The sequence below is a fragment of the Nanorana parkeri genome, unplaced genomic scaffold (genome assembly GCF_000935625.1).
Source record: "Nanorana parkeri isolate BGI_ZX_2015 unplaced genomic scaffold, ASM93562v1 scaffold35, whole genome shotgun sequence".
NCBI lineage: Eukaryota > Metazoa > Chordata > Amphibia > Anura > Dicroglossidae > Nanorana > Nanorana parkeri.
Genome location: NW_017306303.1, coordinates 1,673,795 through 1,691,627, shown reverse-complemented (window position 1 = coordinate 1,691,627; position 17,833 = coordinate 1,673,795). Strand labels below are relative to the sequence as shown.

Sequence of the window (17,833 nt, the reverse complement as noted above, 5' to 3'; positions counted from 1 at the left end):
GCTAAATAATACATAGGAAATGTGAAGCTTTTAATGTATAGGATTATAAATGATTATAAATGTAGTCTGTGCCAGTAAAATGGGTAAAGACATTTAGGTACATGATTTAAAGAAAGTAATCCAAAATAAGGAAGAAAAAAAAAAACTATAATGGTTAATATGAAACACTATCTGTACTAATCAGTAAGTCAGTGCGAAGAGCAAGGATGATGTGCTAAGAGTCCATACCAGCCAATCAGATGTCTCCTTAGTGCCGTCCCTTTTTTGATTGTTATTGGGTACTGCACTTTGCACATTATACTGCTCTTTGCACTTTCTTTATGAAATATGCTCTCTATGCCACCCTGAGACTTGTATTACATTGAACGGTTTTCTGTTTGAAAATGTATATCAAGTTTAATAAGTTTATATAGATTGGTACGGCCATTACCCTTATTGATTGTAACACTGCAAAGAAAACAATATGGAGGATGTACTTATATTATAGTTTGAGTAATCAAATAGATGCATTCCTTGGAAATTTGGAGCAGAATCATTTTATTGAAGTGGATTCTGGGATTTCGCAATAAAGTATGTTTTATAGAAGTTTACTTATAGTTAAGTTCACTGAAATCAATACAATTAAATATATTTTAAGTGTACCTCCACTTTGATAATATATACAGATGAAGTATCCTTCTGGCCAATGGAAATGTTTCATATTTGCTAGGAAGCATGTAATCTATCTGCAGATGCCTCTACCATGGAATGTTTCTTCCATATGTCCACAGTTCTCCCACAACACCAATTAAAATCTGAACCCTCTAAACATAAATACTTCATTAGCCTGTAGAGGCATGAGGGAGCAAACATGTAATGAGAACTCCATACAAAAATGTTATCAACCAATTGCCCCTGTTTACGCATGAAATAAAACAATTAAAGGTTATTAACAGTCTCCTAACCAAACCCCTGTACATGATCATAACATGAGTTTTTGATTGCACCTAATCCAATTTCTTCTCAGGCAGAGACTTGTAGCACTCGGTTTCCCCCCTTTGAGTGAAAATGGTTTAACAGAAACCAGTTAGGAGAGAAACGGGACTTGTTTTATCCTTCCTTGACTAGTGAACCAAAGCGTTATTCAAGGAAAGGAATAACCATTTTGGAAGTCAGGAACGGCTTCTCTCATATTTATATTGTGAAAGATTATCTTTAAAATCCTGTTGTGACCTGGAGTATAGTAGTGAAAGTTGGCCATACACTGCTTCATAGGAAGTGACATCACTAAGAGAAAAACTGAGCACAATCAGCTTCTCTGCCCACCGCTCCATACTATACTCTAGGTTTGTAGAAGCCTTTTCTGTGCAGAGTAAGAACCAAAATTAAAGTTATATTTATCGTTTCACATTTTCGTAAAAGAAAAAAAGTCCAGAAGCTATTCAGTGTTCAACAAAAATAGCAATGACTCTAACACCATTTTAGAACCAGCATTTATATGACTGATGCTACAGTCAAACCATATCTTACAAACTGATTTGTTCCCCACAGTAAAAAAAATAACTGGAAAATCTATAAGAAATTGGAATACTTGTTGTATATGGTCAATTGATTGTGAAGTTATTATTGTGTCATTGATATACTGGTTATCATTTTCACAATTTTTCAATTGTTCATGGGGCACAGTATGCTATTTATACAAGATTCAGAGGGAGATATGCTAGTCGGTGGCTTACCCTCTCACCCATTGCTGTACAGATCTAACAACCCTAGTCATGGATATCACATCAGCTAAACTTAACTACATGAACTAAAAGATATTTTGACCATTGCAATACTGTACGTGTTGTGCATTATATCCATAATCAGTAATGTAATTGAATCTTGTCATTTAAGTTAAACTATGATTAGCCTATCTAAATGAAAATAATAATTTTCTTAATAGATTGCTTTGCTCTTCACTTGACTTCATAAAATACACTAGCAATGTGTTATTAATATTCCTTATGCATAAAATGAAGAAAACAGAGTAAAGGAATAATATGTGCACATGTGTGGCAAAATGTTTAAATGGTTAGGAATCATGCCTTGCACAATCGAGCCTGATTATACTTCAAATATCTAAACTGATGCATTCACCATTAAAAAATTATTGATAGAACTTTCGAATAAAAAAAAAAAATGAATGCGCCTTACCTGAGCTTCCCAGGTATAAATCCACTAGTGATTTGTTTATCTTCACCTGGTTATCTGTACAGCCAAAGATCTGGGACAGAGATGAGACCCTCACTCCTGATAGCCCAACCATAAACTGCTCCCTGAATGTGGAGAAGTGACAAGTGTAGAGGTGACAGGACAGCTGAGATGCTAAGGCTGACACAGAGAAATAGGAGCCCTCATAAGCTACAAGTAACATGGCTGGTGAAGGCCCAAGCAGGAATTACAAGGGTGGAGGAGACGGGATAAAAAATACAGTATGTGTCTTTGGGAGAATAATTCTACTAATGTGAGGTGCCAAGGAACAGTAAAAACAAAAAGTTGATTTAGAATGATTTTGGAGCTAAAACATATCATCTATTCAATTTAAGTCCATCTATTCTAAAGTTTGAAAACTACATTCTTTGCATTCCTACATATCACAGAATTTTCTAAATACTGCTGCTGGCATTCCATGTCCCCTTAGGTGACACTTGGCATAGTATGGGGCAATAAAGAATTCCTTAAGTGTCTCTTCTTTCATCACAGGTTTATAAACAGTTACTTTAAAAAATTTGCACTGGGAGCAATTACACATTGCTGTAAAATGACTACATTTATGTTTTTTAGTGATAAATGGAAAGAATGTTCTGTGAGATTGGTGTTCAGTGAACTGGAACTATAGAACAGACAGAAGATTATTCAGCTACTGCTCAAGAAACCCCCAGCAACCTCTGGAGGAACCCTAATTGAGAAAGTCTTGCCATACATTGACCATATATAATTAAATCATGATCTTATATAATGTTGGGGGGTTTTAAGTCATTTTCAGGCCTAAAATGTAACATGGGTGCAAAAAATGAAAAAAGGGCCTCAGTTATGGAGGGGTTAAGTAGATTTAGTCAAATCCACTGTTTCCATTATCCTGATTTGGAGGCAATTATTACCAAAACCAACTGTTAGAGGTGGCCGTTATTGCACAGAAAAATGTTTAGACCCATAAGGATGACCCACAGCACGCACAATTTCAGGTTCTCTTTTAAAGAAAGCTGCTTCTGGAGTTCTACAATAAATCTGATGTAATCGATAGTGTTGTACATCTGTTTTTTCCCTTTTATTCCTATTGTTTTCTTGCTTATATTTTTCTTTAAAGAATTGCAGTTGTTACAGACAATATCAGTAAAGCTTAACATGTTTAAATAAATTCAGGTACTGTGGTTCTGTCTGCCCAGGCTAGAGGTATAGTATCTAATTATATTCAAGAAGTATAGTAAGCACTATTTTCATCTGAATTGACCCCAATGTAATTTCTAAAAAAAACCTACACCTTATTTTGACATTTCTGGGGGGTCTTCCACTGCTGACTTCATTCTGAAAATGCTAGCTATATCTGGCCCACTGGCTTAAATACTTTGCCACAAACATGGAACATGTGTGCAAGTCAAGAAAGTCAGAATTCCTGCTTACTAAGGTAGTGGCTCAAAGTATTAAACCAGAAGGCCAGAGTTTGCAGCCCTGTATTTTCTCTCATGACTAATAAGAGCCTGTGTTGACTGGATTTTGTTTGCATTAGATGCGTTTTTGCACTTGCATACAAGTCTATGGGAATGTAAAACTTGCTTGAAGCAGGCCAGATTCAGCTCAGAAGTCGGTCAGCTGCAGGTCAACTGTATCTGTCAATGAATTCTAACAGGGTTAATCACAAAAGGGTGAAGAGTTTGGAGAAGGCAGTATAAGCGAACAATCTGTGCTAAAATAGCCGATTTGGAAAAAGTCTCCAATTCAGCTCACTTTCCAGCTCAGCTATGTTGTCCTAGATTATTCACTTCTCCTGCCTTCTCCAAACTCTTCACCCTTTTGTGAATAACCCTGTAAATGATCTCAAAAGCGTTGCAAACTGATGCCACTCAAATCCCAGTGGCACAGTCCGTTACAGTCTTATAAAGATAAATATGCAGCTGCCAATTTAAAAAAAAAAACGGTCATGAATAGGTCCTATGGGGCTAGATTTGTAGACCTCTTGGTATTGCAGAGCCAGGACTCACACTGAGTATTATGAATTAGAGGTGGAGAGGCAAGACTGGCCACTAAGGATAGTGAAAGAAAGGTAGAGAGCCAGGCCTCCACACTGAGAATAGGGGATGAGAGGTGGGAGAGCCAGGATTCCACACTATTGATAGTGAGAGAGGCGAAGAGCAAGAGCAGGGCTGGCCTTAGGGGTGTGTGAGCCGTGCGTCCGCACAGGGCGACATGGCATCAAGGGCGCCGTGCGGCCGTCACAGCTCGTCCTGTGGGCGGCTTCTCTCCCTCGCTGTCATCCTGACAGTTTCAGGATGACAGCGGCTCTGTGTATGGCAGAGCGAGGGATCGGTAAATATCAGTGATATTTACCGATCCTCCGTGAGAAGGACAAACACTGGAGCGATCGTCTGATCACTCCAGTGTTTGTAAATAACTGGGGACACATAGTACTATGTGTCCCCAGTTATGAATGAACAGTCTGTGATTTACATCACAGCCTGTTCATTCAAGATTTCCTCAATGGGGAGAAGCACTCAGTACAGAGGCTCCTCCCCATTCTGAAACAGTAAATATTTGAATGGGGAGGAGCCTCTGTACTGAGTGCTTCCCATTCACTGAGTGCTGAGGCTGTAGAAAAATAAATTGAGGATTTGGTGTCCTCAATTTCTCTTCTATTTTACAAGGGAAATGTCAGGTGTCTGTTTGGACCCCTAATATTTCACCGAAGCCCCCCAACAGTAAAAAATAATAAATATGAAAAAAATAAAAATATAAAAAATTATTTTAAAAAAGTGAAAACAGCCCCACACACACATTATTAGACATTCACAGGTTCTCCTCCTGTTTCCCAGGGCTGCATACGTGTCTCCAAGCTAACTCTTTGCCCATCCGAGAGCGCTGTTTATATGTTTTTTCTGTTCTGACATATTATTAGACAAGTGCGAAGACTAAAAATTAATTTCAGATGAAATGAACGAAAACTAAAAAAGTTTTCATTTGTTTCATCAAACAAAACACTTTTTTATGCTATTTTGTATTCAGCCATTGGCGTGTTCTGGAGGCAGGGCGCATGACGTCATATAACACCGCACGTGTTGGGCGCCACCATCTTGGTGTACATCTACGTATACACCAAGATGGTGGGGCCAATATCGGCGTGTGAGGTCACCTGACGCCACGCAAGCATGGCGTCATGTAACGTCATGCTCCCTGTCTCCAAGATGGTGACACGCATTCACAGAACACGCTGGGGGCCAACATGGCCGCCGCACATTCTCAAACAAATTATTATTATGTGTCTGAATACATTTCTCGTATATTGGGACATATAGTAATTCATTAATTTACATGTAGCCCAGGGTCTGTGCTCTGTTTTTTATTTTTACTTTTCTAGATGCACTTACTTGAAAAAAGGGATCGGCATGACATCCTGACACTTTAATTTTATAGACTCTATTGTAGTTTGACATTGTTTACCTTCTGTTGTTTTATTTGATAAGAATACTTCTATTGTGCCTACAAGTTTAATACCTTTGAATAAAAGTTTTATTTTTATCATACTTTTTAATGTTTCTTTGCGGCTTAACAAAATAGGAGTCTTTAAATGGTGCGGATATTGGGGGAAATGGGTGTGGTTACAGGGGTGTGGCCACTAAAGGGTGTGGCCACTGAGGGGCGCTGTAAAGCTTTCTCCCACAGGGCGCCTAAAGGCCTAAGGGCGGCCCTGAGCAAGAGGATTCACCAAATTGAGGATAGTGAGTGGAAGCTGGAAAGCTGGGACCTCCACACCATACAGCACCACACCATACCGCCTAACTTTTTGAGATTAGAAAGAGGAACACCCTACCTTTAGCACAAATTATGTAGGCAGAGATAATACCTCTGCCATATACCTAGGTACATACACTATGAAGAATAAGCAAAAAATGATTGCCAAAACCTACAATACCTTTTTAATTTTTACCTTTCTTTATACTGGCTTTTCAAAATAATTAATAATAATAATAAAAAAAAGGTTTAGCATCACATATAACACTTTAGGTAGTTAAAAAGTGCATTACAGATGTCTATAAATCAGTCCAAAAAGAGGGACAACTGAGGAAGACAGACATTTAGTTGTGGTTCCAAATGAGGGACATTTGAGAGGTATGTCCATGCTGAAAATATCGAGTGAGAGGTGAAGAGACCAGGAATGCACACTGAGTGTATTGAGTGAGGGGTAGAGAGACAGGACTCCATGCTGAGGATAGGGGGTGAGAGAGGTGGAGATCGAAGATTCCGCACTGAAGATAGTAAGCGAGAGGTGAAGAACCAGGACTCCACACTCAGCATAGGGTGTGAAAGGTGGAGAACCAGGACTTCACACTGAGGATAGGGGGTGAGAGGTGGAGAGCGAGGATTCCACACTGAGTATGGGGAGTGATAGGTGAAGAGACAAGACTCCACACTGAGGACAGTGAGTAAGGAGTGGAGAGACAGAACTGCACACTGAGGATAGGGGGTAAGAGGTGGAGAGCCAGCACTCCACACTAAAGTTAATGAGAAGTGGAGAGCTGGGACTCCACACTGAGCATAGGGTGTGAAAGGTGGAGGACCAGGACTACACACTGAATATGGGGAGGGATAGGTGAAGAGACAAAACTCCACACTGAGGATAGCGAGTGGGAAGTTGAGAGAGGCCTCCACACTGAGGATAGGGAGAGGTGGAAATCCAGGACTCTACACGGAGTATAGTAAGTGAGAAATGGAGAGCCAGGATTCCCACAATGAGGATAGTGAGTGAGAAGTGGAGATCCAAGATACCACACTGAAGATAGCGAGTGATAGAGAGCCAGGACCCCACACGGTGGACACTTGAGTGAGCATGGCCAAACATAGGATACTTCTTTCATCTATAGCCTTTGAAACAAAAGGGCAATATTCCCATACTAGGGCATACTCTTATCGAGGAACATAACACTTTTTTAAATAAAGGAAACGTGTTGAAGGAAACATGGAGGCTGACAAAGTTAGCTTTTGCTGAAAATGCTAGTTGCCTGGCTATTACACTCATCAAATGGCATTAGCTTTTCTAACCAACTCGGAACAAACAGTAGATCACTAGAATGGGAGCGAAGTATTCCTTTATGTCTTATCCAATTAGTTGTAAGCTTCTTTGGTTCCTGGGATAACAATGACACATTGCCATCTTGATTACACTCCGTAATCAACAATTTTTCTGCTCTTCCATCATTCAGCAACCCTATGGAAAGCCCTTGTACCGTAGTATTCTGGCTTCTATGCTGCACTCTTTTTTTTTTTTTCCTTCTTACAGATTCAAGGTCATATCCTAAAAAACACACTTCAAGCATCATACAACTGCAATGGCACAAGGTTTTAGTTTTTCCTGCTGTTCACAGCCTAGTCTCCTTTTAGTTTCCAGGACTCAGTGATATACTACTGCTACTAGACTTCTTCCCTGAAAAATCTAAAGCAAATGTGCAATAAGAGTCAGTCACTCATCATGGAAGTATCTTTAGCATAAAAAATCTGTCAAGTTTGCAGGAATCTTATCAATACAGTGAAGAACATTTATTCAAAATATGTAAAATCGGAGCTCCCAGCCCACCCTGTGATCTACCGATGCAGTGAACTGGGAATGCTTTACAGCTACTTTGGAACTAGAATGTTAAATATGATTACAGCATAGTAGTCTTCTCTGCAGGCCAGGGTTAGGAAATCTTTAAACTTTCTTCTATAATGATATTACACAATGGAACCAGACAGGAATGCCCGTTACTTCCTATACCATTTGTTTTCTTGGGAAGATCTTTTGAATTCGATTCACCTTAATTCTAATATACATGAGGTTCATAGCCGATAGGGAGAACGCAAATTGGTTGCATATGCAGATTATATTATTTTCTTTATTCAACACTCATTTATATCTTACTTGACTTAAAGAATGTGAATCCTTTAGTTATGTATCCAAATTTGACCAACTCAGAAATCCTCAATATTAATACTATACAAGAGATGGGAGGCATTAAGATCAAGGTTGCCTTTTCAATGGAAGTCTCAAAAGTTAAAGTATTTGGGTATTTCCCTTACTCCACAATTAAACTACACACATTTAATTATGCTTCATTATTGAAAGATATAACATGTTCTAGCACAGTGGAAGAAGATAATACACTTGTGCGGGAAGAAAGAATTAAAAATAATGTTCCCTAGAATTCTTTACCAATTTCAAATGTTGCCAATAGTCCTACTTTTTTTTCAATTGCTACGCAACATTGCTAAACGACATCCACCTCACCACTTGTCCCCTGGACCCTGTTCCCTCACCACTACTTCGATGAAAATCTTGCTCTATCCTACTCTATCTTACTCACATTTTTAATCTCGCCCTCTCTACTGGCATCTTTCCCTCTCCTCTAAAACATGCCCTGGTCACCCCAATACCCAAAAATCCTTCACTAGACCCCCATCAACCTCAACAATCTCAGACCTATTTCCTTACTCTGATAACAATCTCATTGATCCCTTACAGTCTGGCTTTCGCCCCCAACACTCCACTGAAACCACCCTCCTAAAACTCACTAATTACTAACAGCTAAAAACAATGGCCACTACTCCTTACTCTTGCTATTAGACCTTCTGCTGCTTTTGACACAGTTGACCACCCACTGCTCCTCAAAAAACTCCTCACTTGGCCTACAAGACTCTGCTCTCTCATGGTTCTCCTCCTACCCAAGTGCTCTTTTAGTGTAACCTACAAATCTACATCTTCTCCTTTCTGTTGGGGTCCCCCAAGGCTCTGTCCTTGGACCCCTTCTCTTTATCTACACCTCCTCTGTTGGTCAGTTGATCACCTCACATGGATTCCAGTATCATCTCAATGCTGATGACTCAAATATATCGTTCCACAACCCACCCCCTCAGTCTTACGTATCACTAACTTACCCCCTCAGTCTTACGTATCTCTAACTTACTAACTGACATATCAGTCTAGATGTCACATTTTAAAGCTCAATCTTTCAATAACTGAGCTCATGGTATTCCCTCCCCCAATGTTTCAATCATGATTGAGAATACTATACAACACTCTCCCATGCCAAGGTGCTAGGTGTCATCCTTAACTCGAACCTCACCTTTTTTTCCCCACATCCAAATCCTGCCACCTTCACAACATCCCCAAAATACGCCCCTTCCTCACCAATGAAACCATAAAGCTGCTCATCCACTCACTTATCTTTCTTCGACTATTGTAACTCCCTCCTCATTGGCCTACCTCTACACAGGCTACCCCCCCCTTCAGTCTATCATGAATGCTGCTGCCAGACTTTTCCACCTAACCAACCGCTCAGTGTCTGCAACCTCCCTCTGTCAATCCCTGCACTGGCTTCCAATCACCCAAAGGATAAAATTCAAAATATTAACAACCACTTACAAAGCCATTCACAACTCAGCCCCAGGTTACATCTCCAACCTTGTCTCAAAGTATCACCCTAACCGTCCCCTACGCTCCTACCAAGACCTCCTGCTCTCTAGCTTCCTTGTCAACTCCTCGGATGCTTGCCTCCAGGACTTCTCTAGTCTCCCCCATTCTTTGGAACTCCTTACCCCAACCTGTCCGTCTATCTCCCACTTTGACTGCATTTAAGCGATCCCTTAAGACTAATTTCTTCAGGGAAGCCTATCCCACCTCAACCCAACCACTCAACCATCACGTTCTCAGACAATTCATCCCAACACAGCTACCTCCTCATGTATCACTTGCCCCTCCCTTTTAGATTGTAAGCCCTCACGGGCAGGGCCCTCCTTACCATCTTGTCTTGAATTGTATTGCAATTGTAATGTCTTCCTTATATTGTAAGGCACTGCGCAAACTATTGGCGCTATATAAATCCTGTATTATAATAATACAGAGACCTGTGTCCCTTCTGACACAGACCGCTGCAGCCTGTAAGGATAGATCGCTGATAGTCTGCAGCGAGGAGGAGAACTGCAGAGTTATTGCAGTGGTGAGAAGAAATCAAGGCGTAGTGAACCGGCTGACAAAAGCCCAGCTGCCGGGAAGCAATTTCTAGTCGCATTAGCGACCTAGAACATACATATCAATAGCAGAACATTGGGTAGATCTCTATTATGGATGTGGCCAATGACTCCTATGGAAAAACGCCTTAAACTAAGCTACTAAAGAAACCTGTGGAGTTGGATTTAGCAAGTTCTAAACAGAAATGTAGCTTCTTCATATAAAATACTTTCCAAAATCCAGACTACTCTGTAAGATCATAGACTTGAATAGGAAATTATTGTAACACTAACTTAGCAGAGAAATGCAAGTCGATAAGAACCTGCATGCAGCAGCCTGCTGCAAAATGGAAACAGGCAAATATCTTCACCCAGTAGACACTCAGCCTATCCATCCAAACTGCTTGTTAAAATTCTTAAAATACATCTGTCACAGAGCAGTATTGTAGGGCAGCCACTCCAGAAATTATTCTAAAATGTTAAAGGTACTTGGCAGCATTTGTCAATACTATATGAAGAAGTCTCATTATGAATAAAATCTTACCTTCTGGTCTATTAATTCATAATTTAATTCTCTTTGGTGCAGAAAAGTAACACTGGGAGATGCTATAGAAAACAACATAATTGCTGTAATAGTCATTGAACTCCTCCCCTGCATGCAGCCTGATTTGTGGTCATTCCTATTGTGGCACTCAGTTGTTACTTCCCCCTTACCAATGAGTGCGTCTGAGCTTAGTAGTTACAACAGTTCTAATAGTCCCTGGAGATACCAACTCCCACACAAACCTAGCCCCAAGTGTGGGGCTCCCAAGTGGCTCCAGAGCACCTATAAGAAGGTACAAAGGGCTACATGCACTATGTAACCTAGGGGGTAGGATTAAAAAAATATATAATTTATATTTATGGGTAGACTTCTTCTGTTAGTCACTGCTCTGGTACAAGTATGTAGCAACCTAAAGTATTGAAACCAGAGGATCAACAGGACAGGGAACAAATACATCAGAAATGCATTTCTTTCAATGCAAAATACCAGGATTGTAATTATCGCCCATCCTTGCACAGGGGAGATCAGACTGGGAGAGCGAAAAGCAGCACAAGAAACAAATTATTTGTGCTGCAGTGCTCGTGCTAACAAGGCACATGCTAAAAGGAGGAGAGAGCAGAACAGAGGTGATCTCATCTGTGTATAAACCAAAAAACATAAAAATGAACTGCACCAATAAGCAAGCTAACAGCTACAAGGCACTGGAATGTACACCCACTGAGTGTGTATACGTGAAAAATGAATAGCTAAATGTGCCGAGCTACAACAATGAGCAATACAAAAAAAACAAAACAATAAAAGAATTTGTGACTCAAACAATGTCAGTGAATGAATAGTAAATGGAACAAAATTGAAGTCTGCACTTCACCCTATGTGCATTACGTCGAACCTGATCCCTGATGAAGTTACGCGGGACGTAATGCGAGTAGGGCGAAGCATCTGACGTCACATTGATCTCTATAACTGAAGTCCACAGTTATTTGAAACTCCTGCATACACGCCTAAGAGAGATTACAAGCTGTGTTACCACTGCTTTGATGCAAATAATTTTCTTTTAATCATACTCTGGATGGTATGCGCTATGGTGTTTGCTTTCTCTTTTAATAACACGATCCTGGTATTGACATCCTATACTGAGGAGGCCTACAGTTTGATAAAGATTGGATAAATGAAATCCGTTGTCACTACTGCACCCGCCCGGCTGCATTGGGCTTCCTCCGGTCAGGACTGCGATGGGACATAAGGATTAAGTGATAAAGATTGGAGGTTACCGTTTCCTTACTAAAGAAGTGATATACAGATCTGTCTGCTGGTCTGAATACATCATTGGAGGACATCTGTGAGCGATTGGAGCTGAGGGCCCCCTCACCTGGTTAAGAAGGGAATAGCCTGATTTTTACCTTTTGTTGGAGTCTATCAATAAGGTGAGCACCCATATATCAGGTGTGGGGCATTTGGTGAAGGAACAAGAAATATTCATCACTATTGCTGTTTATATATGGACATCTTCAGAGTTATGAACATTTACAGACTTCACATTTGATCCATTTACTATTCATTCATTGACATTCGTTTGAGCGTTGTGGCTCGGCACATTTAGTTGCTCAGATCTCATCTGTGTGCGGTTTTTCTTTTCACTGACCAGTCAAAGGTGAGGGGGAGAAACAAGAAGATCTGCAAGTGCCACTTAACTGCAGCTTTGTAAATCTCAGTTCTGGATGGACAGAAATATAAATCCTATGGTGGTAAAACAGCTCCCATATATTCATTTTATCTTTTTATTTAGCCATGTGCCTGCTTATTAATTATGGCTGGGTGTAGTGTTGTATATGGTATCAAATCACCTGTAGTTGCAATTTTATAGTAGTGGCAGCTTTGGTATATTATACTAATTAAATCTTGCAGCGGTGTCTCTTTCTTGGAGGGGGGAGACAGCAAAAGTAATGAACAATTGGTGTTAATAACAGAACGACACCAGAATACATAACACAATATAAATCTTGTTTTTACCAAAACTATAAAGAAAAAGACACACTTTGTTAATGTGACACATACTTTTTTTCCATATTTAAAAACAAAATCGGATTAAATAAAATTTACAGTGAGTACAGCCCATTTGTGCAAATAAATACCCATGTTAATGTACTCTCACAAGCATCAAAAAGAACGAAAAAAAAAATCTATACAATGTTCAGGGACAACCAACTCTGAGAAAAAAAATAGAAATAAAAAAAGGCAAAATGTTCAAAATTTCACTCAGGGTGAAGAAAGAAAAAAATAATCTGTCCATTCCTTTACCCTTTTGCCCTATGGCAGCTTCATACCCGCTACAGAGCATCTCTGCTCTCGATCAGAAATTGGGCAACGTCTTTATAAAAAGTACCGCAGAAGAGAATTCGAAGAGGAAAATCAATATATAAAATTTGACACGGTAGAAGAGCCTGTGGTGTATGCAGGATGTGAAAGAAACAAATGGGCATCAACGATATGGTAGCGGCCCACAAAGATAATGAACGGTGGGAGTCAGCGGCATAATGAAAGAAAAGCCAAACATAAAGGAGAGCGTGCAAGTTTAGGAAAGAAACATATAAAGAAAGTAGGCAACATAAGAGATGTGTGAGCATTGGGCAGCGAATCAGAAGTGAAGAATGATAAAACTAAAAGGTTGGACAAACATGAAGTAAAATGGCTTAAGGAAGCTGTTGATAACAATAAAAGGTGCATGGAGCAAGAGGGCTAGAAAGGTAGCGGCTGTATTTATAAGTCCAGTGTGCTTCTTTAACTGGTGGTGGGAAGAGGAGAGAAAAAGAGGTGTGATTAGAAAGGGAGAGATGTATTCCTCTTCCTCCTGTCCCCTCCTTCACACCTTTCCCCACCTATCTTCACATGCTATTGCGAGCTGGCACGTTCCAGTATGCGCAAATCATAGTTCTTTTTGATACTGCGCAACTTGAAGTGGCTGAGTGGACTGTTTTGCTGCACTGAGGCGTTCTGTGCTGCCATGGTGCTGGGGAAGACTGCCACGATGGTATAAAAGGCTGCCAGGTCATTGTTGTGAATTTGGCGGCCATTTTCTGCAGGTCCATTATTGTTGCCACTAGGTCCTGGGGCATGACCCTGAGCGTCCCTCAACCACTGTATTTTGGCCCCAGACATTGCCAGCTGTGTGAAAAGTTTTCCTGCTTCTGCTCGAGTGATGCCTTCTGGTAGGTCTGTAATCTCCAGAACACGGCCCAGAACTACAAAAAAAAAAAAAACACAAAAAAATAACATTAGTGTGCCGCACACAAAGCAAGATGAGAATAAAAAGTAGCTTGTTCACTTTCTTCTGACTTTGTGATTAAACAGAGCACAAGAAGAAGCTGGTTTTCTAGTGCATTCTGCTAGAAAGGGTTGGAGGGTCTGAGAAAGGTTTTTATATGATTTCCCTGAGCTCCTGCAGATAGAGCAATGCGCTCTTCATCTAAAGGGCTGTGGGCACAGCTATTTACTGATTGTATTGTACCGATATCAACAGTGCCAACATTCAAGCAGCTACAGCAAGGGTGACAACATTTTAATGTCAGAAAGACATCATATTGCAGAAAAAAATAGTGTTGTCCCCTTTAAAAGAAGTGTCTAAAAAGGTTTCTACTAGCAGATCAATGGGTATTTACAAAATGTTCTAGGGGGGTACTTAGAAAAACAGAGTGGCCATTCTTATTGGTATGTGCAGCCAACAAAATCAATTTGATCTCATAGATTGACCACAGCCCTACGTTAATCATGGTAACATCTTTCCTCCAGCTCATTTCTGCCTAAAAGCTCTGGCACAAGACACAAGTGCATTCATAGATCAATGGACAAAAATAAGCAACATAAAACAAATGAAATACTTTTTGCAATAAATATTACATGGAGAAATGTTATCTTCCATGCTATTACATGGAGTTAAAGCAATGTAGGCATGTTTCTCTAGGTGCCCATGTGTTACCAAACAAAAACAGGAGCAGTGAGCTCCTCCTCCTAAATGAGTCATTTAGCCCTGTGTGTAACCTAAATTCATCTGCTGTTCAGGTGCGCTTTTTCCATAACAGCTGCTAAAAGATAACCCATAAAGCTGTGAAATTAGTATTAAAAAAGGCAGCATTCTGTGCATTAAGGTAAAAAATACCCAGCACTTTCCAACACCCCTGTCCTCCCCACACTTACCTACAGCCACTCGTCTCCTTCGCCAGGAAGAAACTTGGGATTCACCGAACTTACTGGTTGCGGGGGAGAGTACCGAGGGCAGAAGATCCATAGACTCCTTCTGCCATCAGTCAAGCTGTGACTACAAGGGTGGGGGCATGGGCAGCCGCACACAGTGTCTATGGGCGCACATGGCTACGTGCGGGAACAGCCGTGAGCGTGCACGCAAGGGTGCCTCCACAACAGCCGGCTAGCTGATGGAGGCAACCGTGCAGGGGGAGTGGTGCTAGCAGTCTGGATACCACTAGAGAACGAGGAAATTAAAAAAGGAAAAAAAAGTTGTTTTTTTTAAAGTATGGCCCCATAAACCAAAAAAAACAACCCAAAAACGAAGGTTTGACGTCCCGGTCCTGAAGCCGTTATACCAAGAACACGGTTGCAGCAGCAGCGGTGTTCTTGATATCATTTTAAGCAGCAGCCGATTTCTGTTTAGATAGCAGCCGATTTCTGTTTACAGCCACTGGATTGTTTGTACAGTGCTGCGCAATATGTGCCCCCGTTCGCCGCCAGCTCCGCTGTCCCCCGTACGGGCCCGGTACCGGCACAGCGGGTCTCCCCTGACCGATCAGAGGGAAATCAGCAAGCTTCTAGCTGCTCTCTCCTCCGATCACTGGACCTGGAAGTGTATTACATCACTTCCGGTGTCACTGTGTGCATTCTGCTCAGATCTCTACTTCATCAGCTTCTTTGGGGTCCCTAGGTGACTTTAGGGGTCTGAAAAAAAAAGGGGGTCTTTTTTTATTTTACAGGGCCTCCGTTTTCAGAAATTATATAATTGTTTGGGGGTCTTAAGCGGACTTCTAGCCAAAAATTCAGATTTTATCATGTGTGCAAATATCTAGAAATTGCCTCGGACAGCAAGTGGTTAATGTCGCTTTTAAAGCTATTGCTTTCACAGTGGAACTCATAAGGATATGGTTAAAGTGACAATAAAGGATACCTTTTTTCCCCCCTCCCCCCAATGTTAATGTAAGCACTTACCTTAAATGATGTCTCTTAATCTGATCTTTCCTGTTTTCAGCCTTCCCTGCAGCGCTCCTGCGGGTCTCCGATCCAGCGCTGACTCCTGTCGTTGCTGGCACTTCATGTCCCACGGTGTCTGCATGCGGGTACACGCTGTCCATATACTTACCTTGTCTCTCTCCTCGTCTCCCGGCCGAAAATCTGGACAGCGCATGCGCCCGCCCCAAGATGCTTTGTGGCCACCCGAGATTTTTCCGATTTTCGGACTGGAGTGCGCGGGGAAGACGCAGGTAAGTTTATACCGCTTTTAAAGTGGTTTATTTTTTGCATATATCTACTGCTTGCTAACTGTAGATATATGCAAAAAAACCCCAGAGGGTTTAATAATACTTTAACATGAAGAGAAGCTGTGTAATATAGCAGGGCTTTTTATATATAGTCAAGGTACAGTTTTGTCAGTTTGTTAAATTAGCAAGCCATCTGATTTATAAATCTAAGGATCTTGTAAGCAGGCCACACAAGATACATATAGTTAAAACAGTTTCTTTAAGATGACCCCCAACTGATCGTACAATTGCCATTACATTTACTAGCAACTGTGCAATAAAAGAAACTACCCTGACTGGATGTAAATTGAATGGATTATATAGAAGAGTCCTCACAGATGGTAAATATTAAAGGACATTTTACAGTACAATTTAATTGGAAAACCATGGAATAAATGATGTATTGCTGTGGGGCAATATTGCTGTTATTTAGGTAACAGAAATCAGAGTATGTTTTACTTGCCTATATCTGCTGAACCAAGGTCTGTAGATGCCGATTTTAGTGCTTGCCTCTTTCCTCTGTTCCCATGTTTCATCCCTGTCTGTCCATTCAGCAGCATAAGATACAGGAAAAAAAATGGTGATGAGAAACACACATTTTTGTGTACCGCAATACCCAGAGCATGCGAACATAACTCACATGGCAGCAAATATCAGCTCCAAGCAAATACAAAGTACGACATACAATGCTTTAGACTACACAATACTAATTTTATTGCTGCAGTCATACACACAAAATAAGGCATTTTACTCTCTAAAACCCTGGTGCTTAATCTTTGGTCTTTGGCCAGAACAAGAACCAAAGCAGAAACAATATCCATAACACTTGCTTCTGCCAATTGTGGTTCATCTCTTTTGCCCCGTTACCTTTCTGTGCAGCTCACGCGCTTTTATTTTTTGCTTTATTGTTCATCTCTGATCGTTTTAAATTCATCTTTCTGAGGGGAATATCAAGTGTGGCACCAGAAATTTGCAGGTGGCTGTAGCCCAAAGCATACAATTAGGGAATATTGAGTGAAGGGCTTGTAGTAGGACTCATTTCTGGCAGTCTCTTGCAACAATATTCCTGGTCTCAAATCACACCTATAGCATATGCAGGCAGTCTCTGGCCATCTTCGGTAGTATGTCCACAATCTGTGACCTATAGCACGTTGTCAGTCTCTTTCTCCAGTAGCATGTCAGTCTGTTAGTCTGCATCCAGTAAGTTGGCCACCTCTGCTCTAAAGCAAAGGTACCCAATCTGTTTCAACATTTAAGCCATAGAAAAATATAACATTTCTTCATAGTGGAAGGAGAATATACCATATATCAGGAATCCTGTGGGTGGAGTTGTAATGGTAGATTTACAGTGCTTGTACATGCCCATGCTGGATGCTTCAGTACGTAGTACTAAAGCCCATCTCTTAAGCATGCCGGCAAGGATGGCTAGAGTCCCATACAGTGGGATCACAGACTGAATGTAGCCACCCCCGAAGGAAATCTCAGCCACACAGATTAAAATCTTTAATTGGGATGTGCTGGTTGATGCTGCCATTACCAGATAGAAATCGGTCTTCAA

General features: G+C 40.8%; 1 protein-coding gene across 4 annotated transcripts in view; it reads right to left on the bottom strand.

The window, feature by feature from the left end:
• Positions 1 to 12,795: 12,795 nt before the first annotated feature.
• R3HDM2 (R3H domain containing 2) overlaps positions 12,796 to 17,833 on the bottom strand; it is a 111,428-nt gene continuing 106,390 nt past the window's right edge. For all 4 annotated transcript variants that reach the window (XM_018569645.1, XM_018569667.1, XM_018569659.1 and 1 more), the window contains 2 exons: positions 16,739 to 16,817; positions 12,796 to 13,995 (listed from right to left, as the gene is read on the bottom strand). In XM_018569645.1, the coding sequence (XP_018425147.1) occupies positions 13,646 to 13,995; positions 16,739 to 16,817 (429 nt within the window). In that variant the 3' untranslated portion in view covers positions 12,796 to 13,645. The remainder of the gene's footprint in view (positions 13,996 to 16,738; positions 16,818 to 17,833) is intronic.